Here is a 21,869-nt window from a genome sequence, read left to right as displayed (position 1 = left end):
AAAAGAAAGGGTATTTATAAAAATGAAAAAAAAAACCTATTACAATCATTTGAATTATTCCATTTGCAACATTCTCACTCTTAAACTTAAATATTTACCTGATACTAGTTTATTGTTAAATATTGTTTCACCATATTCATTGTAGTACTGTATATTGTTCTACAGAAACCCGTTTTAACAGACTACCTCAATTTTTCAGCTCCTTTTTCTACTCATCACCCTGATTAGCATTGCTTGTCTATTTTCTCTGCACAGGAAGTCTAACTCAAAATAATTGTTATTTTCTCTGCCTACTATTGGGAATGAATTCAATGTTAATAATATCTAGTGTGTGTTTTCTCAATTTTGAGTTCTCATGCTAGTGATATAGATAATCCATCTATTAGGAAAGTACCATGCCATCTGGAATACCATGTGATCGCACCACAAATTGCCTGTTAAACCCAATAGTGTAATTTCTAGTGTAATCATTCTAGGCTTCATCTTATAAACTTTATCTTCTTAAATCAATGGGATTATTTCTAAAGACATTTTCTTACACAAGTAACGGTCATGGAATTCAATCAAACCTATTCTGTAATTCCACTGTGATGAGATTCTTTGTAGTGGAACCTACTGTATTTGAAGTCAACTGATGCTACATTGAGCACAATCTGCGTAGGTGCTCCACTGCTGTTTAGAACCACTTAAGAATTAAAGTTGCTGAACTGAGAGTTATTTCTCCCTTTCTAGGGTTTGACACCAGCATCCTTCCCATATGTAAAGACTCCCTAGGTTGGATGTTCAACAAGCTGGATATGAATTATGACCTGCTCCTGGATCACACTGAGCTTAGTGCCATTTACCTGGACAAGTATGAGCAGTGCATGAAGCCCCTCTTCAACTCCTGTGACTCCTTCAAGGATGGGAAACTCTCCAACAATGAATGGTGCTACTGTTTCCAGAAGCCAGATGGTAGAGACTTCATTATTGCCATTAGCATGCAGCACAGTTTCTGATTTTCGAACTACTCAGTTCCATTTGCAGATGCCTGTCAACGGCTTGTTATATCAAGCTTTGACCCCAGGATTTGTTGAATGTTATTGCTTCCCATTTTTGTTTTGCAATTCCTTCCTTCTCTCTTGAAGCATCATTTGAAACATACCATTATTAATTTTGCACAGCCCATTTCTTTTTTTCTCTCTCTCTGCTCTAGAGAGATTTATGATTTGTAATGAAATGTTACAGAGTGACATGTCTCATAAAAGCCTGTGCTGCAGGAATTCAAAATCATACATTTTTCCTAACATAAAATAATAAAACATGTGGAACTCTGTTATCTTTCATTCTAACAAAGATTTAATATCAAGGGTGCCAAATACTTTCACAGAACAACTTTTTAAAAAAAAAATTAAAACAAATTGTGGGGGTACCATATTTATTGTTGATTTGATATCACTTGTTAAGATTTGACACAGGTTTCGATGGAATGGAATAGACTTACTGTACCAACCAGGCAAATTTGGCATTGTAAATATTAGAACAGTAAACATTGTTCGCAGTTGAACTAATAACAGTAATTTACAGTAGACCAGACAGCTTTAATTGGCATTGCTAGACCTTAAAACGTGCACTACAAAACCATATAAAAATCTTCCAAACAGAAAGGTCTTATAGTGTAATAACTGAAGGTTTCGCCTTAAAATCTTCTTATCACCTTGCCATACCATGTGAATCACAATGAACTATTGCCCTGTGTATAAAGGAATTTTATCTTTGTGTATGTCTACTCATACAGCATACCTGTACCCACAGTACACATTCACTGTGAGAAAGGGCTTCCAGTTTTAAAAATCAGTCTTGTTCTTGGAATAGTACTTACATTTAACCTACCACATTTTTAGAGGTAAAATGTTTTACGTTTTGCAGGAGAGCCCATTTGTATTTACAAAGATTGCCAGACAGTGCCTTTTTGTCATCATTTTTCATTATGTCGGTGTTCAAATTTCATCCTTAAAAAAATACCACTCATCTGCTATCCCAATCATGATCACAATTCTGTTGACTGTTTTCATTTTCAAAAACAGAAACCTGCTTATCTATACTGTGCTGTTTTTAGATGATGACCTCTTTTATTGTATTAATTCATTGTTAGTTTTACTTTTCTATCTTCTGCTTGATATTTCTTGATCTTCCTTTAATAAGATCCCCAAAACAACCCTTGTCATGGCTGTGAAGTTAAGTTTGACCTGAATTGCTCTTGTATTACAAGCTTAGGCTATCCCCAAGCAAACTACTGTCACTGGATTTGATTTGACCACTAAAGATATTTCACATGTGACCGGTTTTGATCTCAGGCTTGGGAGATAAAGGACTAGGAAAGTTAGTTGATTGGTCTGCTCTGATTTTCAGCTCTTAGCATGACCCTGTTGAATAAAATCTGCATGAAGAAGAATTTCCAGGTGGCTCCTATTCACCCTTTACAAAAGCTTGGGAATTTTTAGGTTCATGACAGAAGGCTGCCACAGTCAAATCTGTTAGAAAGAATTAAAGATAGTACCGGAGTGAAAAGAATAATTCTGTTTTTTGAAGAATGTTGAAGAGGTGCATTGCTGGAGATGTCATGCAATAGTAAGTGATTTAAAAAATACATTGCTTGTCATGACAAGTTCTGTTACATACTTCAAATTCAGGTGTTTGGTGGAAGGGACATCTTCTTTTATAACAAACTCGTTGCAAATCTGAATTTGGTTTTGATTCATTGTTGTTTTGTCCCACAGCAGCAACCAATGAGTCAAAAGACTTGTCCTACACATGCTCCTGCATCATGTAATACCTCATTAAAAAGGATGAACAGAAAACATTTTCATTCATTTCTTTTTTATCTATATATACATGTAAGCTGAATGCAGTGACTCACTCTAACTACAGTGCTGACTCTAGGCTTCCTGCACTCTACTCAGTTTGTCTTTTCTGCTTTTGCAGTTGTATATTACACATTCTAAAAACCCTCATTACCTCCCAAAGTAAAATAAATACAATGTAAAACAAGCAGCATACCATATTAACTTAATAAGTAAAGGATAGGAAGCTCAGCGGTTCTGTATTAAACCCACAGGAGCTATTTGTGCTTCTTACATTTGTTACCTATAAGCTGTTGACACAAGGTCGTGTGAGAGTGTATGCTGGAATAACAGTGAATACAATCTCTCCATGGCCTTTTGAAACATAATTGGGATTTCAAAAAGCTGTATCACTCTTTAGACCCCTTCCCACATGGTTCAGACATCAGCTGTGCCCCTTGAAGTGCAAGAGCTACAAATGCAAAGGGCAAACATGTTTGCTTAAGACGTTGTTGATTGGGGGTTTGTGTGTCAGGTCATGTGGGATCTAACACTGTCTGCTTCGATTTCATTGCAGGCCTCCCATGTCAGAATGAAATTAATAGAATTCAAAACCAAAGCAGACGGAAGCCCCTTGTAGGTGAGTACTGCCCAAGCAATTAGTTTGTGTCAGAAAGGTGTCGGAATTGATGAATGAGAACCTACTGGCATGTGAAACTTTATATCTGCTAAAGCTACAGTAGATGTAGCCTGAATAGAACTATCTATTTCCCTACTGTATTTTTTCTCTGCGCCTCATCTTCCTTTTACATATAAAGAAGCAGAGATGAACTTTGCATTACATTTTGCTATTCAATGAATGCTAATAATCAGACATGGTACCTGCACTTCCAGACATTGTTGTATCCATTCATTCAGTTTTTTGGCAGCTGCAAAAATAATTAAGGTGCTAATAAATAAATTAAACTACCAATATTGTTTTATTTTTTAAAATGACAAATACTGTTACAGTATAATAAGTAGGATTACATGGCAAGAGCTTCAGGAGAGATTTTAAATTCATGTAATTACTTTTAGAAATGGTGATTCCTCTCTGTTTATTACGTGCATAGTATTGACAAAGCAGTGATAGTGTAATTTTTAGGTGAATGATTTAAGAATTAAATCATGCGATTCACTGTAACATATTTTTGGGATATGTGTTTAAAAATTCTATGTCCTTCTATTGTATGCATACTGTATGCATATTTTAAATTTGATGTTTTTAGTAACAGTGAAATGACTTAAAGTGACAATACTAAATTCAGTTTGTAACTTATTGACATACGATCTACAGCAAACAAGCTTGTAATCTGAGTGTAATGTGTTCCTAATTTAATGTTCCTTGCAAATATTATTTCACAAAAAGAGAAAAGTCATTGACTCTCTTGATTTGAAGATAAAAGTATAAAGGTATACATGTAGTTGTATTCATAAATGTGTTAAACTGGTGATATGCAACAATCATACTAGTGGCCATAGATACAGAGAAGTAGATACAGAGATATTTACTTATTTTGCCTTTTAAATATTCAAGCATTTTATTATTTTGTAATTTTCCTGCTCATTTCTCAGTAGTTGAGCTTTGCATACTTAATGTTGGGTGTGAATATTTATAAATTTAGACTTTGTGATTCATTGGGATTCATTGTGTTACATTCTTGTTCCATCCAGTAGCATAAGGTCTGAAGGTGCAGTAAAGGCAGGGTAGTAAATGAGTGAATTAATAATCTTTGAAGAATAACATTCTTCAAGGAGACTGCAAATTAACCTTTGTAATATAATGGTGGTGAATAAAGAATTACATATAAATTGTGCATATCAGGCCCAACCATTGTGGCACACAACATATTTGTATAGTATCAATATTTATTCTATAGTATCAACACAACAGAAATTAACAATACCAAGTCATTTAAAGAAACCCCATCTCTGAAGGCTTCCTTCATAAATGGGTACTGCCTTACGTGGTACCATTGCAAAATTACAGATAAATATAGTAAACAAAATGTAAGTGTGGTAAAAAAACAAAATTGTGAATATACAAGTGCAGTAAATGTCCTCTAGTGTGCTGCTGAAATAAGGACTGTTTAAAGGGGGACTGCACATTATTTTTATATTTTGGGGTTAAAAAAGATCAACATCAAAGAGTGCATTTCAAACTTCAATGAAAGTAAAATGTGCACAGTAATGTGTAAAATCATTAATTCACATCACAAAATAGATCAAATTACCAGGTACTGTATGAATCAGCACCACATTGTCTTCAGAACGAGGTAATAAAAACTACAGTGACATGAACCGGCCCTATTAAATTTTAAACAAGCAGGCTTGTGAATACATCTCTTTTAATCCAATAGAAATATTGCTCTTGACTTTGAGACAGTTTTGCCGATGAATACTACTCACTTGTTAACATTGGAACATTAAGCTCATTAAGTAATGAACAGGAAGGGCCAATCTACAACACAATTCTTGCAAACTCAGTGGTGAGACCAGCCGTTTGCCACAACATGGTGACGATACAGTACTTTCCCAAAGTTCACTATTTTGTGTTTCGGGATTTGTAAAGTTTTGCGATACCATCAGTTAATTTATTTCCTTAGCGAGATTTAATAACTGGTCTAGGAAATCAAGAATGCAGTTCCCATTTAAGGTTAGTTGTTTGTTTAGTAGTTACTAAGCTACTTAAAAAAATAAATACGAATTTCCTGGTTCTTTAGCTGCTGACGATGTAACGAATCTATTACACTTTAGGATTCCTGACTAGAGCTGTACATCCTTTATGTATAACATCAATTTGTTTAATTCTTTTTTTGCCTTCAGGAGCTTTCATCCCGAGATGCAACGAGGAAGGTTACTTCAAGCCCACTCAGTGCCATGGAAGCACGGGGCAGTGCTGGTGTGTTGATAAATATGGCAATGAGATAGCAGGGTCCAGGAAACAAGGCAACCCCACCTGTGGTAAGAGCCAAGTATGCACATGAGAAAGTGAACACAGAATCCTGTGCGGGTACCGCTAATGTAGTTCTGTTTTTATCCCATTGTGTTTCTGTCTGCAGAGGAAGACCAGGAGACCTCAGGCGACTTTGGCAGCGGAGGAGCTGTGATCCTCCTGGATGACCAGGAGGATGAACGGGATCAGGCCAGTCGGCAGAAGGAGCGGAAGGTCAGAGTTCACCCACGAGGTGCCATCGAGGATGATGAAGATGAGGAGGATGACAAAGATGATGAGATTGGTTACGTCTGGTAGCTCTTCTAACACCTTTTCCAGGGACTCTCATTTATTGCACAGATCTGAAGCCATTCCACAGTTACTTCTCTCTCATGCTACGGAAATGAAAAAAAACAACAGATGTTCCCATTATCTTAGACTACAATTACAACAGAAAAACAAGCGTGTTCTCCCTTTCCTAGCTAAATTCTCTACATACACCACACCTTTGCCTATTCTGCATCAGTACCAAATCTGAATGTTTTATGGCAGAAGCTTCTTTTTAAATTCGCTGGTGGGCAGAAATTCTGTAGATTCAATGAGACTGAAAAAAACAAAAATTAGAAACACAGTGAAAGTCAAACATGAAGATTTGTTTTTTGTAGTCTGAGAGAAGTTTGACTTTGACATTGGTGAAATACAATGTGACCAGCAGTTTTTGTTCAGAGATAAGGCAGATGTACTGTATATGCTGGTTTCAGAAGGCTTTTGGCTTTTAAGGTGTGCAGTTTGATCCCCATAGATTCTGTCAAACTAAAGCACATTTGTTACAATAATGGCGACATGTCTTAGTAGCATTCTGTAATGCTTCATTGGTTTTTCTGCAACATCCTTACCAATTGTGTCAAATTTGTGTTTTTCTTATAATTTGTCTAATTATACAGTACATAACAAAGTCCCCTATATGGAAAGCTATAATTTTTATGTGGATATTCAAATCCTTTAATTTATATACTTGTTTCAAACTAATTTACATCCTGTGTACAATTAGGGTTCTTTGAATTAATGTAGCTCTTCTGAATTATTTTAAACTAATATCCCCACATCTCCTCTGCTCAAGCTTGATTCCATTCATCTTGTGGCTTATTCTTTCAATGAGATTTTGTGATTTGTGTTTTCTTTCCAAAATAACTTTCTAGTCTCACACCATCACTTTTGTTACTTTGTATAGCACTTCATTTCCAACCTGGTTATTGTTCGTTCAAAATGTATCACATTGAGATAAACACCTTTTGATTGTCATATAATAAAAGAGAACAAATATTAGCAAAGTAAACCTGTGAGGGAAAAAAAAGGCTTAGTAACAAAAAGTAAGAATATAAATTTAAAATGATTCAGGCTCTTTTGGTTGGTCTGCATTCATCGATTTACCCTGAGTTGACATGTATTCCTAATTTAAAGTTAAGCCAGGTCTTCAAACATCTGACACAAGGCTTAGTTTACAATAAGGAGTTTTAGTTGTGTTAAATTTAACTAAGTCATCCTCTGGGGTTCATGAGCTTTTGTTATGACTTGCGTCCACAGTTCTCAGTTTGTCTTATTGATTTTTCATTGATTGCTGTACTGAATGTCAAGCAGTTATAAATATGAAAGGGTCTGGATCCTCTTTTTTTTAATCTTCAGGCATCACAGGCTATTTTGAGACAGATAGTTATTTTTAGGTCAGCTGCATTTTTGCAGATTAGAGACACAATAGATATTATCATTTGTATCAAGATAATTTATTTCTCCAACAGTCTCTTGCATGCCCACAGCCCTTGGCACCAAGTAGTTGAATTAACACATTATGATACATACTCTATATACAGTACAGTACAGGTGGGATAAACATAGTGCAACATATGATGTAAGCTATAGAGTGTTTCCATACAGTAGGATATTGATATTTTTCCATCAATAGTAAGGAATGACTACTGTACATATAATCCCCTTCTCAATCATGCAGAGCTGAACAAATGGTATGGCTTCCTGGAGGTTTTGAATCCCAATAACAGTTTTTTGTATTATGATTTATTTAATACACACATTTATTTTTGTGGCTTTGCCTTAAACTCTGTTGTGGTAGACCCATTTTATGTTATAATCTTGTCCCTGTCAAAAGAGTGGGATTTTGGCATTCTAATTTTATTTCAGTACTTTTCTCTTGCAAATAAAGGCATTTGCTGCCTTGAATTTATTTGCAAGCTCCCTGTATACTAAATGAATGTACTGTACGACTTTAAAATGTGCCCGACTTTGTATTCTCATGCATGTCCAGTAGTAGTTCTCAAGGTAATTTCCATTGGCCCTTCACCTCAGTGCTTTTATGGTTTAAGAAAGAGGATTATAAAGTAAGTTTTAAGACATGCACAAAAAGGTGTAACTTTATTCGAGTAACTACTTATACTGTGAGAAAAGATTGTATGTTATCCTTCTGTTGAAGTCTGTCCTCTTTTTCTTTTTAAAGTCTTAATTCTTTCAAATGCTCTTTTAGCTGGTAATTTTGAAAACTGCAGCAGAATAAATGACAGGGGATCACTTCTTTTGCAATATTTTACAATATGCCTTTTTTCTCCCCTTTGTTTAAATTATTTTGTACATGACAGTGAGGGCATTTCATGTGTCGCAATTTTAAGGGGTACTCTTTTAATGTGCTCTTTCATGTGGAACAATTAACACAAGTGTTGGTTTTCACAAGTTTGTACTGCTAAATAGCACAGGAGAAGCTTACTGTGAAATACTAGGAGCATGACTAAATAATGTGCTTGCTTTCTTTTCTGTCTGTTAAATTGAATGTGAGCTGTTACTAATTCTAAAATAGTCAATAGGATTTTATTTTTTAAATACCATAAATTCTACAATCAAACAATTGCTTTGGAAAAGAACATAAGAATATGTGTTTGATTCAGTCAATCAATCTTGTTTTTCTGGAATACAATGCAGTGAAAGTTTGAACAGTGTTTGGCTAATAATAAATATGCATCAAAAGGCAGATGTTTGAGAAAACTTGCCAAAGCATTGCACTGTTGATTCATTACATACAGAATGTACTGACAGTTGATGATATGAGATGAGTAAATATTCCCTTTAAGAGAAGAGCTCCTGGTTGGAGTTTTAAGGTTAACACGCATACGGTTTTCCTAGGCCAGTCTGGTTCTGACTCAAACACCTGACACTAATATTTACTAACTGTCCTAGTAGTAATTGCTAAGAGGTATGCAAGATATTTTGTTATTTGTTTGTTTGTATGTTTCTTTTTTTAACTTTGTTATATGACCAGCAATGCTTCAGTAAGATGTTATTTCTGAATATATACATAAGTTATGATTGCAGCTCAACTCATTTCTTCACAATGCATATCCCCCTCACATGGTATAATCTTTTGTTTTCCCAAGATTCACTGCATTTTGACCGTGGGAGGTAGACTATATATACTGATGCACATTTCAACAAAAAATACACACTGGAATATAAACAATGTCACAGAACATAAAGGAATTGTGACAGACTTTAGCTATAAAATGACATTGGTATGCATTGTCATGCTTAGTTATTTTGGCAAAACTAATTATTGGACTTTGTTCTTAAAGCACTGATGCATAGACCTTATCAGCCTCTGGATAGACTGCTTTGGAAAGTTCTACCACTCTTCCTGTGGCAAAGGTTGGACTATTGCAGCTGGTTTGAGCAAGGCAAATGTCAGTGTAACACTCACCATGACATCTCACCAAGAAACCAAACAAGTGTTGTCTTCTATCAGGTCATTCATGAGCGAAACATCATCCAATCCTGATTAAAACACTGTCACTCTCTTTGTGATCACCTTAGGTGGCATTTTTGTCACTCAGCTGTCAGCTATACCCATGACCGACTTATGAGCACGCTGATCATTTTCATGCAGATGGCAGTCTACAGTTATTTTGCTAATGTGCAGGTTATCTTCTTCCTTCTTCCTGGAATTTCTTATGTTACAGTCACTGCAGTCTGAAAATCACTAAGCAGATGGATCAGATGGATGTGAAGTAAGAGCCTTGGCAAACTCTCCACCTTCCAAAATGTGGCTTGTCACTCACTATTCTGGTTCCCTAGTTTCTCCAAACTGTTCTGCTGAAATAGAGTATAATATTAGCCGAATATATCATTCTTCAGGCGACGTCTCTCTTGGACAAGCTGCCTTTAACCATGCCAATGGCAACAGGGAAATCTTCATTACTCTTGCATTAATTAAAATCATGCCTTTAAATGACTATTCAGTTTTTCTACAAACTCTTTTTGGCAATTTTAACTGTTCTTTAAAAAGGAACACTGAATATCTGGTGTTTTCATGAAATTATGTTACTCGATCTTGTCATTTTGTTATGCCAAGGAAGAGTACTAAGCAGAGTCAAAATGTCTTCTCACTATTTAAATTGTAAATAATTGTATTTACAGTATGTGTCCACTAAGCTATTGCTAGAGTATAGAATGTTACATTTTCATTGCATATCAATATATTTAAATGCAGATGAAGAAATAGGCTGTTATCTCATTTTGGATAACATAGCTGCCAGCCACTAGTGTATTAGTTATATGAACTGTAAAATGTATACAAATACAACAGATGTTCATCTGAGGTGAATCCTAACATCAAATTGTCCAGCATACTTGGTACTCAGTGCTCTGAAGTAGACCCTCAGTTTCTCACTCACTCCAGTAGAACATTTTTAATCTGAAAGACAACATATTTAATCTATTTTTTTCCCACAATATTACAGAAACTTTCCTCTTTGACTGTAATGGAATAAATTTATTCTGAAATTATATAAACAATCCTGATATAGCTATTAAAGAGTTATTAATGAGTTTTTGGAATGTTTTTTTCTTTAAAAAGTGACTTTAGAACAGCAAAGAGTGATCTATCCACCATGAATATGTTATTACATTGTTAAATTATCCTGCAAACAGTGATTGTACATTGTTTAGACTCTTACTCACAGAGTATTTGGAAATAAGCAAAGCTAATATTCCTTTGGACAAACTAATAATCTGTAAACCTTGCCTTTTCATATTAAGTCATCATAGTAAATGAGTGTTATTTACTTCTATATAATTATTCCTTGTTTGGCTAAGTTTGGTGTCTTGAGGTGTTACCGTTTCGAGGCAGCATGTAATTTCTCCACTAAACCACTAAACCACTGTTTCATACCTGTATGTTGTTGCCTGAAAAATATGCAAACTGACAGGTGTTTTTAACAGTTCCACGTATAGCATAGCATAGCAATCCTACAATAACAGCTGTCATTGCATGCAGCAATGTTTTCATGCAGTTACTGTATGCAAGAGCATATGAAGTAAGAACTTCTTTTTCAAGAGTGGAGGACATTAAATAACCTGCCACAATAAATGTTAATCAATCAGTGTTAAGATGTCTCTCATTGATCATTAGCATAAAGTTAAATTCACCTCTGAACACATTAAAGTATAAGGATTAAAAGGTTTTTGATGAGGGTGTTGGCTGCAGGTGTTGGTTCCCTGCAGAGAATATGATTGTCCAACTTCATCTCTCTCAAGACTTGTCAAAATTTTGTGGATTTTTTTTGCACCATTAAGGATATGAGGTTATGGATAAAATGATCCATCCTTCAGATGAAACATTAAACCGTGTTCTGGAGTCATTACAATTCCATGGAATCAGGATGTTATCCCTGGTGTCTTGGGTAATCTGGTCTACCTAAAGATCTCTGTTAATTAAATTGGTGAAACAATTCCTTGCTTTTGTACCTAATCTAGGTTGATGAGTGTCACCCAGGTGGAGTATGTAATTCAGTGGTGGGTGAATTGTGTCCTTTCCTTATATAGATAAAGTGCTCTGGAGTTTGTTGACTTAATAGTTAACTAATGCATTTAATACTTGAATGATGGATTGATCTACTTTATCTGATTGCTAAATTAAGCAAAGTGGTGCATTTCTGACATGTAGTCACACTATAATCATGGTGCAACACTAGGAGATTCAATTAACATTTTTTAATGCTAGAGAAAGATACTTTTAGAATATTATTTTCCACCACTCCCATGTAGATTTTAACATACCATGTCATGTCAACATCTGATGCCATTTGGAAAGATTATGGTTAATGATCCCAGAAGATCATAACCCTGGTTTTAAGCATCTTTCCTAGTTCAACAATAGACTGGCTTTAGTTTTCTTGGAAAACTATATACAATAGAAACAGTACTTTTGCTTTTTAAATTATATTGATAATAGCATCATTAACTATTCCATTTTTCCCATGCTCAGATCAATTATATTTTATTTTACCTTTAGCGATTATATCTCAGTAGTTGATGGATTCTTGAAGATAAGGTTGTGCTAGAAGAGCAGATTTCTAGTAACGCAAATATACATCTGCATCGTAGGAGAGTCTCAGAATTTATATATCATTGTGAAGTTGCAGTTTTCTTTTGCTCATACATGACTGAGAATGGAAGGATGTTGGATTTGTTACGCCGGGCCCAACAAGGTGTTGAAACTCAGTCTCGGTGAAAAGTAGAATCAATGAGCCAAGATATGCAGCAATCAAAATAATTTATTCTTTGGCAGCACCGAAGAGAACAAACAGAGCTGAGACTGAGGAAACAGCTGAGGCAGTAGCTGTGTAGCTGAAGCAGGCAGAGCAGAGGGCTGAGGTCTGAGGTGATGAAGAGCTGATTAGTGGCAATGACAGAGGAACTGGAAACTGAGGATTAAGAAACATTGAGAAATACTTCTGGTTCCTCAGGGCTTAAATACTGTGCGAGGTTCCCTAATTGGCCTGATAGGCCCGGCCTGATCTCATTGAGGATGGCCCCAATGAGTCTCTAGCATATGTGGAATGCTCATTGGTTATTGATGGAGCTAATGTGGTGGAGGTCGGGGCGTAACAGGATTAAAACATTAATTATACTGTGTTTGTTTTCTAAAACATGTACTGTAGCAAGGAATCATTTAAGACACTTAAATCTGATGGTACTGTACTGTAGAAGTCCACGTAAATATTCAAATTCCCTTGACCTTAACAGTACAGTGACATTTTTTGTGATTATATAAAGTTAATAATTAATTAAAACAACTTTGATCACAGCACTTTATTGAATCAGTGGGCTGCATTCCTCAAAGGGACATTTTTCAATTACATGTAGTTAACTTGCTTTAGTAGAAGTCCTGAAATTTAAATGCATTTCAATGTCAAGCTACAGTATAGAAGACTCCAACCCTTAATTAATTAATTAAAAGGTAGCAAACTTTGAATGTAAGGTATCTAGTAATTGTTTCTCTGAAAACTTGGAAGAATTTCAGAATATGTCTAATTGAACAAAAAATTAACATGGCTAACAACTAATCTGGTTATAAAAATACCCTTAAGGACTGGAATTTAGCAGACCTTCAGGATATTTTCTGCAGTGTACTCAGCACTGAAAATACAACATTTCACAAAAATAACTGCTAGTTCTAAATCCATGAAAGTGAATAATGTACTTTTGTAATGTGTCTTTGTTCTGCTAAGAGGTGTAATACAAGTACAGTATCTTACCAATACAGCACATTACATCTGTTGAGGTTTACCATGTACTGTTTATTAAAGTCTCCATGCAGAGTTACAGAAACAGAAGAATTGTTCTCAAACTGCTAAGCTTTTTTAATTGGAAAGTTTTTTTTGTTGTTTTAGAAAGAATATTGTAATGACAAAACTGAGCACACTTTCTGAAACAAACTGCAGGTTTGTATTACTTTTAAAGGTTTTTTTTTCTCTCAAGGCCCTACAATAAATAGATAAGTTACTGTATATGAGATTAATTTGCTTAAAAAATTCAGCACTGTTCATTCTTCACCACGTCTGAAATTAGCTTTTCTTTTGCTCTTTGTAATTTGTTCCTCTGGAATAACTTTTTCAGATAACACACCACAGTAGACTTCTAAAAAGGTGGCACTGCATTTTTAACAACTTAAGAGACAAACAGTATACAGTACCATGTATAAAGCATGGTTCAGTAACTTAGTTGGGTGCCCTCTCATTCTCTCGTCCCTGTTTTTAATCTGTAATATTGTTATAAAGTCTTTAATGCACAATAACATAAATGGCCATATTTGCAGATGTCTTATTTGTTAATTTTATATTTTTTACTTTGTAAAGAAAACAAAATGTAATATAATGCCATCTATAGTACTGTGGCTGTGTTTATTTGCATTTAAAAGTGTATAAGTTGATAGTCTTCAGTGCAGCTAAATCAGTAGCTATTTAGAAACAACGTGTAGTGAGTTCTGAATGTTCTTCCTTCTGGAGTAAAAATGGAATGTTGATGTTTTTGGCTGACTTTCTGATTTCAATGTAACTGTTCCATTTTGTCTGTCTGAATAAATTTTAGTCTGTCCATTACTACTGTCTTATGTTTATTCACCTGCTGATTTGTAACATTTTCTGCATCAAATATATTCTGAAAGGCAATAATCAACCACATCAATATTGTCACATTTATTTTTTAAAGAATGTTTTTTTGGAGTGCATGCCCCCATGATTAAAAAATGTCACCATTAAAAAATTAAAAAATCTTCAAACTATTGTAAGCCACAGTAATTAATAGAAAACACATACAGTGGCTGTCAGTTTTTGTTTGTTTTTTTTAAGATCACTTTATTGGCCATATACTGTACACTTTCTTGTATTAGGAATTTGTCTTTTCACATACTCCAACTTGGTCTCCATGAGATACACAGACAGGGAGAGAAGTTTGGGGTCAGAGCGCAAGGTCAGCCATTTATACGGAGCAGTTGGGGTTAGGGGCCCAACGGAGTAGGATTCCTCTGCCAGCTATGGGATACGAACCAAGAACAGGCGCAGAATCTTAGCCACAGAGCCGCCACACCGTCCCCATCAGTTCTCGTTAAATCTGAGTTCTTCAATATTTAATTGAGGTTTACCACCCTAGAACACTAGAAAATCTACTAGTCTACCGTCACAGACTCTAGAAAATATTTGGGTCTTCTATTCTATGGCAAATCTTCTCTCTAGCTAATCCTTAATTATTGAAGTGAGTCAGTCAGTACCTCAATCAATTAAACAATTAAGGCTTGTTTTAATAATTGCAAATATTAAAGTTTTACATGGCCTTCATAGAGCCACAGTTGCCTACGTCTGTCCCAGAGCAGAGCTTATTCTGGTGACTTTTAGTGCTGGTCAGGTTTTGATACATCTGCACTCTATTAATTGAGTTCTTTATAGAGCAATAATTGGATTAATTAGAAGTATTATATTGCTTTCAGCCGTTAAACTGCTACAAATTACTGTTTAACTACTAAATTTTCTCAGTTACCTAAAATGTACTTCTTTTTAAGAGCAGAAATCTAGATAAATGTATAATTAAGCACATTATTTATGCAGTTTGGGATTTAATTAAGTGACATTGTACTCAGCTGAAATGAAAACCAGCACCCACAAAAGCAACTAAAGCCAGGTTTGGGAAATCCGGTTGAAGATGATCTTCTAGTTTTTATTCCACTTGAACTGTTAAGTAACTGGAAATCAATTATTAATTTAGTAGCTTAAAATAGTGGTGCCCCTGTTTCCACTGCTGTTATGACTGATGATCGTTAGTCATCAAAAATGTTAAGTTATATAAGAAAAACTGCAGAACTTCCTTCTTGCGGGACATCCTTAAAGTATCCCCACTTCATTTCTAACAGGAAATATTTGATTTTTAATCAGAAGACTAAATTCAGCTATTTCTAATTAAGCATTAACAAAGGAATGAACTACCTGTTTCCATTTTTTACTGATTGCTTTATATAATTTAGCTGATAATTACACAGAAACCAATCTGGGACTCATTTACTAAAGGAGCTTGGTATGTTAATTGCTTGCCACTTTTTTGAATCACGATCTTGACTCCTCTAAATTCCCAAAGGTACAGTACATTTGCTCAAAAACCAAACACACTACCGAACAAAGGGAAGCAATTAGTTCCTGACTGGCAATTTATGATTACCTTATAGAACCTGAGCTGAGTTTTATGCCTGCCCAACCCCTTCATGGCCTCCAGCAACACCTAAAGTGCATGGCTGTATTGTGCTTTGTTTGGGATCGGTCTTTCCAAACTGAAACATTTAAAGTACAGTATATTGTATCTGCATAAATACAACACATAAAATAAAACACATAAATGTTTGCAATAATTGCAATAATTAAAAACAATGCTGACATAATTTCCAAGAGAAGGGAACAGGCAACAGTGTTCCTAGCACAGGTAAGTGCAATATTCCATTATACTGTACTGCTTGATTTATAACTGAATATTACTCCAGCACTTAAGATGTATTTCTCACCAGGAGTTCATATCTGTAGTATCTCTGAACGTCTCAAGGGCAGTGGAGGGGCTTCATGGCAGCAGGTTTATCAATGAATTGTTTTGTGGTTTTAAAGTGATGTAGTTCGGTTATAAAAATGTCCATTTAAGTAACACTTTTAGTATCTTTCAGCTTGAACTTGTCATTAAATTGAATTATTCAATTAATAAAATTGTTGAATAATTATTATCATTGATTTCCCCACCAACTGTCAATCCATTATCATCAATGACAGGACATTTTTTTTATTTTCCTTTAAATGAATCTTCGCTGTAAATGTATTTTATTAACGTTTTAGTGAAAAACGTCAATGTTTTAGCCGATATTGCTCAATGACGTTCAATAGGTTTTTACCAAGAGCATCTATACATTTTCTAAACCATTTTTGTTGAAGCCCTGCTTAATTTTACGGCTAAAAATTGAAGATGGGGTGGGGTTCAACTACCAAGTATATGGGAGCAAGAGGTCTGGGATTAATATAATGATGGTCTGGGATCTACTGTAGATCAAAAATCAGCACACTTCAGCTTTTGATAGGAATCCCTGAACAGCAATTGACTCAAGCACGACAGGGTGAGGGATGTGAAAAATCCACACCGTAACTTCCCAGGTGCTGCCAGGTGTGTGGTGACATCTTCGAGGGATTTGACAGTCCTACAACTGGCACTTGTCAAAAAGATTAATAGCTGTAGTAGCCTGTCTGCCCATCTTTATTCTCTCGGCACTGGCAAGTAAAGGCCTCATGTCCTTTAGTCATGATGTACCATAGCAATGCATGTTGCTACTGTTGATTCAATTTAGATTTACTAAAAAAAAATCCAGAAATGTAGTATCATATTTTACAACCTGGAACGATAATTACTAAATCTGTGCAGAGTGATTATGTTATCCATGTGTTGAATGTAATAACTGCAAATTCACCATCTTCCTGCTTAAATATGGTTTGCAATACAATTAAGAATAATGGAGAATAAATGTTTACAAACTTGCAACCAAATCTAGTTCAGTTTTTCAGAACCCCTGCAGTCATTTACATTGCTATGCTAAGCTTCTATGCAGTATATTGGTCTACTATTTGCAATTGTTTTTTATTTCCCATTGTTCCAATTAACTGTGATCCACTCAAACTTTATCCTTTAGATCTTAAGCAGACCCTTAGTCTTGATAATTGTTTGCTCTTGCATGAAAAGTAACCTTTTAGCTATATGGATTTGTAGAAAGGCATGGTGTGAATGAATACCTGAAAATTTGTTACTGTGCATTTGATTGATTTCAATGGAATGGAGTAGATATTAAAACACTTCATATTTGGCTCATGTATGATTTACCTTGAGTTGTCGTGAGCTAGTTTAGATTACAAAACAATGTGAATTGAAGATAACTAAAGGACAATTTGGTTCATTCTCATTAAACTGTATTGAAGAAAAAAGTTAAAGTTAGAAAACACTACTGGTTTTATAGAATAGTATTTATAGAAACTTATAGAGTCTATATTTAATATTTTGGCAATGTACTGTATATATAAAACTATAATTAGATCTAAAGAGTAAAAGGCTTTTTCTTATTGCTCTTTTGCTGTAAGGATCATTTTAATTCAAAACAAGATTAAAATGTAGTGAGACTTTTTAGACCTGAAAGTGAGTCAATTATTCATTGGTAGAAGAAATTCAAAAATCTCTTAAAGAAAATATCCTCCAGAGCTATTTAGTTTTTTTCCTGTATACAGAAAATTTACAAAATGTAATGCAGCTTGTTTGTCCTCAGACCCTGTAGAAGTTTGCAAAACTTGACACACCAGTCAACTAATATTCAATACATTGACATGTCACCTGAGCTAAGATGGTTATTAGCCTTTCTTTCTTCAGGACAATTGTTTTCCAGTTGTAACACAAGGCAGATCTTTAATAGATATTTTAATTTGTCTTGATAAAATGTTCCCCAAAGTAGAATTGACTGAAAATATTAGTTCAGCTTGAAGCATTGAGTCAATCTACGTGGGGTGTTTGCATGTCTATAAGGGGATCTAATCTCTCTTTTGCTATGGTAGATGCCCTCAAGAAAGTGGCAGTGATGCTCTTATCTTGAGTCTTTTATCTCCTAACAAGATTAAACCCGGAGCTTTCACACTGGTATACTCAAGCTGAGAATAAATGATACTGTGTGCAAGTTGGAGCAGCTATAATAAGAGTAGTCTTCCCAGGGAAGCAGTGCCATTATGATTTTGTTTACCAGTAAGTCCAGTGTCTGTCCCTGTTTTAGTAAAGAATCAAACAATAATGTTAACTGCTAAGTGTTCAATCAGCACAGTGTTTCACGTTGTTTATCACATTCCCTGTGTTGCCGCAGGTTATTGTCCTGATTATCTCTTGGCGGAGGCTAGTGCAGAATTACATGGGATTTTGGATAAAAATGATTCAATGTGGTAAATATGAATGATAAAGCTGATTGCCAGACCCATCCTCCAATGTGTTGTTTTGGGAAGATACTGGTGTCTGGAGAAGCCTGCTGTGTGCCTTGTGTGCACAATGTTTATTGGTTCAGGTCTGACAATATCTTATATGATACAGGATCTTGCGGTTGTTCTAATGAAGTTTCCACAACCCATCTAAATTTAGTTGTTTTTTATTAATTTACTGTGGCCTGTTTCTATCAAGATGTACAGTAGTTACTTGCACACATACAGGATGTTCAAACAATCATGTGCAGAGCTATTGCTAATGCTGAAGGTTATTATTCAGGAATGAATAAGACTAAGATCTTACTGCATGAACAAGTTGGAATGAATTATTTCTTGTTTAAAAAAAACAACAAAGGTAGATAATGCAACCTCATGTACAGTATTTCATTTGCTGATTATGGAAGAGTTTGGTACTTAATATACTTTTATTGGTCCTTGCACTTATACAGCAGCTATTGTTCTTGACTGTCACATTCAAGATATCTAATGCCATTTCCATTCTGTTATTCAATTTGATTGATCATCCAGACCCTTATTGTTTTATATATGGAAAACTTGGGAGTGACACTGCTTAATACTGTATGTGCTACAGTATATACAGTATAACTATTCCACCTGTGATCTTTGGGATTTATAATTTCTTCTCATGCTTTTAATATTACCAGACTTGGTGAGTGAATGCAGAAGCAGCTGCTAGAACTCTGCTTTGACAAGTGCATGTGTAATAAGACAAACCAAACTGAAATCTACAATTATGTGTCAGTTCAGCACACTGAATATGTCTTCCAGGTTTGTGACTGTAAAACAATCAGTGAATCTAAGACAGACAGTCTGATCCTGCAGTCCCTGAAATGCAAACTCCAAGGCATCCAAAATAGATGGCTGGTTATTGTTTAAGGTGTTTAAGACCAGAGCTTCAAAAAACAAAACCCAAGCCGAAAAACATTTTCAAAACAAATTTCTGATTTATCTCTTCCTGGTTTGCAACAAAAATATACATAATTTAATCCACCTATGTGGAAGGGCTTCTTAAACAGGTACCCAGAAGCTACTAGTCCCTTCCTCTTTTCATCAAAATCCTTTGATATAATCACTTGGATGCTGCCAGATAGCTGGTGTTTATCTGGAAGTCTGCAGATTTGCCCAGAGGAAATAGGTAAGTCTCATTACAGCTTCAGATACTGGGGCTCCTCTTGAATTTTAAGAACTCTCTTTTATGGTACACAGCTAACTCCTATCTTCATAATACTGTATTTCCTGTACCAAATGTAAAATGTATTCTTTCTTAGTTTGTAATTCCAAGAAACAAACATGGAACGAATCCTGTACCACAGTATACTGTATAACCAAATGGTCTAGCACTTCTTTTCTTGATAATCTAGTGAACAAAATGTAACTTATCAATGCAATGACTTTGTAGTGCAAAACAAGGGATTCTAATGTCCAATGCCATTCTTATTCTTTTTCTCAGGTACCCTGTAAAAATGAATATGCAAAAATAAACTGACTGTGTAATTTAAATGGTTGTTTGCATCTCAAGCTAAGTACTAAAAGGTTGCAATACCCATTTTTACATGTCAATGAGCTTTGGATAGTAAGTGTGGTTTTTAACCTTACACATTAGAAGCTGTGATGGTCTGGAAGTATTATTGCTGTTCAAAGAATGGGTGTTTATTCCTCATTTCTTACTTTTTAATGTGGTGCTTGTGTGGGGTCTGACATAGTGCATTATTGACTAATTTGGTTTCTGAAGCATTAAACATGTACAGGTTCATTACACTTAATACAAAGGCACCATTAATTAAAAATTCTGAGTATAATTCTAAGATCTAAAGATTTTAGTATTGGTATGTAGGTTAGCATAGAAAAATCATCTTCATTGTCTCTGTAGCCAATGCTGCTATCTACTCCAGATAACCAACAATAGATTAAAAACAAAGATTGAGTTCATAACATTTTCCTCCATAATAATCCAGGGGGGTACCATTAATATTCTGCTCCCTGATAACACAAATTAATTTGAAGCTGCAATTAATCTCCAAGACCTGTATAAATGTAGTTTTTTGTTTTCTTTTTCAGTAATTATGGAAACATCTGTTCTCATCCTGATAAAATGTTGCCTCTGAGGAGTATGCTGTATTGGTTTTGGAGAAGGATGTTGTGTATTCTGATATAAAAAGGTAGCTTTGCAGCTCATTTGACTGACAGGCCTTGAAGACAAAAAACAAGTTGTCATCTATTGTCCACTCTCCATTTTATAATGCAAAAAATCTTAAAAACAGAATCCTATGTCTTGTATACAAGAAATACTTATATATTTTTGGACAGGGCTGGATTAAGTGCTACTTATTTTCTTTTTATTCCTTTGATGTGTCCCGGAAATAGTCATTTTCTATATATATTTTTTAAAAGTCTGTAACGCAGATGTGATAATGTCTCTGTTTCTTCTTTATTTCCTACTTTTCTCTGTGTAAACATGCTTCATTTGAATACCACATACCAAAATAAAGTGCAAATGTGGCTGAAGAATAACCAGGATATTTTAGACTTATCAGTTTTTAAGCTCATAATAACAATGGACAAAAAGGTATAGCTCTTGTTATTTCAGCACGCATTACCTTCTTGGATGTTATTACTGTAGACGTGAATTATCAATACCTTTCATCAATAACGATTCCTAACTTATCCACGTCTCAACCGCACATCCACTTGTTGGTTATAAATGTTGTTAAATCTCTGGATTTGTGCGGCTTTTGAACACCTTTGGCACTACAAAGCCATACATGCACTTCATACAATTAAGAACAGTCAGTTTTTACTGTAACTTGAGTGACCTTCACTCACGTCGTTTCAGAGCTGTCTCTGAACCTTTTTGTCTACAGTACCACCTTCCTGCATTTTGTGAATATCCTACATTTACATTATTTCAAACCCACTAGAGTCAACAGCTCTTCTATAATTAGCTTCAGTTATCCATGAGCATGAACTAGCTAGTTTTATTAAAGACCAAGATTAATAAACCTGATGATAAAATATATAAAAGAAATGGAGCAGGCATTGTGTTTGCAAAAACAAATACTGTAGGAGCCTGGGCAAATTAAGTGTTTGTGGCTTATTTTTCAAATTCCTTGCACTGATCGGCGAATGGCATACTTTTTGCCACTGTTTTACCCATCCCATTGCCTATCACAGATATGAACAGAGAACTGATTCAAC

At 35.0% G+C, this 21,869-nt stretch overlaps 1 protein-coding gene across 5 annotated transcripts in view; it reads left to right on the top strand.

Moving 5' to 3' along the window:
• The window catches only part of spock1 (SPARC (osteonectin), cwcv and kazal like domains proteoglycan 1), a 253,417-nt gene extending 244,250 nt beyond the window's left edge, over positions 1 to 9,167 (top strand). For all 5 annotated transcript variants that reach the window (XM_069196149.1, XM_015349985.2, XM_069196147.1 and 2 more), the window contains 4 exons: positions 733 to 954; positions 3,400 to 3,462; positions 5,688 to 5,825; positions 5,924 to 9,167. In XM_069196149.1, the coding sequence (XP_069052250.1) occupies positions 733 to 954; positions 3,400 to 3,462; positions 5,688 to 5,825; positions 5,924 to 6,114 (614 nt within the window). In that variant the 3' untranslated portion in view covers positions 6,115 to 9,167. The remainder of the gene's footprint in view (positions 1 to 732; positions 955 to 3,399; positions 3,463 to 5,687; positions 5,826 to 5,923) is intronic.
• The last annotated feature ends 12,702 nt before the right edge of the window (positions 9,168 to 21,869 follow it).

This window comes from Lepisosteus oculatus, chromosome 11 (genome assembly GCF_040954835.1).
Source record: "Lepisosteus oculatus isolate fLepOcu1 chromosome 11, fLepOcu1.hap2, whole genome shotgun sequence".
Lineage (NCBI taxonomy): Eukaryota > Metazoa > Chordata > Actinopteri > Semionotiformes > Lepisosteidae > Lepisosteus > Lepisosteus oculatus.
Note: the sequence above shows the minus strand (reverse complement) of the source record. Positions and strands in the feature narration are given on the sequence as shown.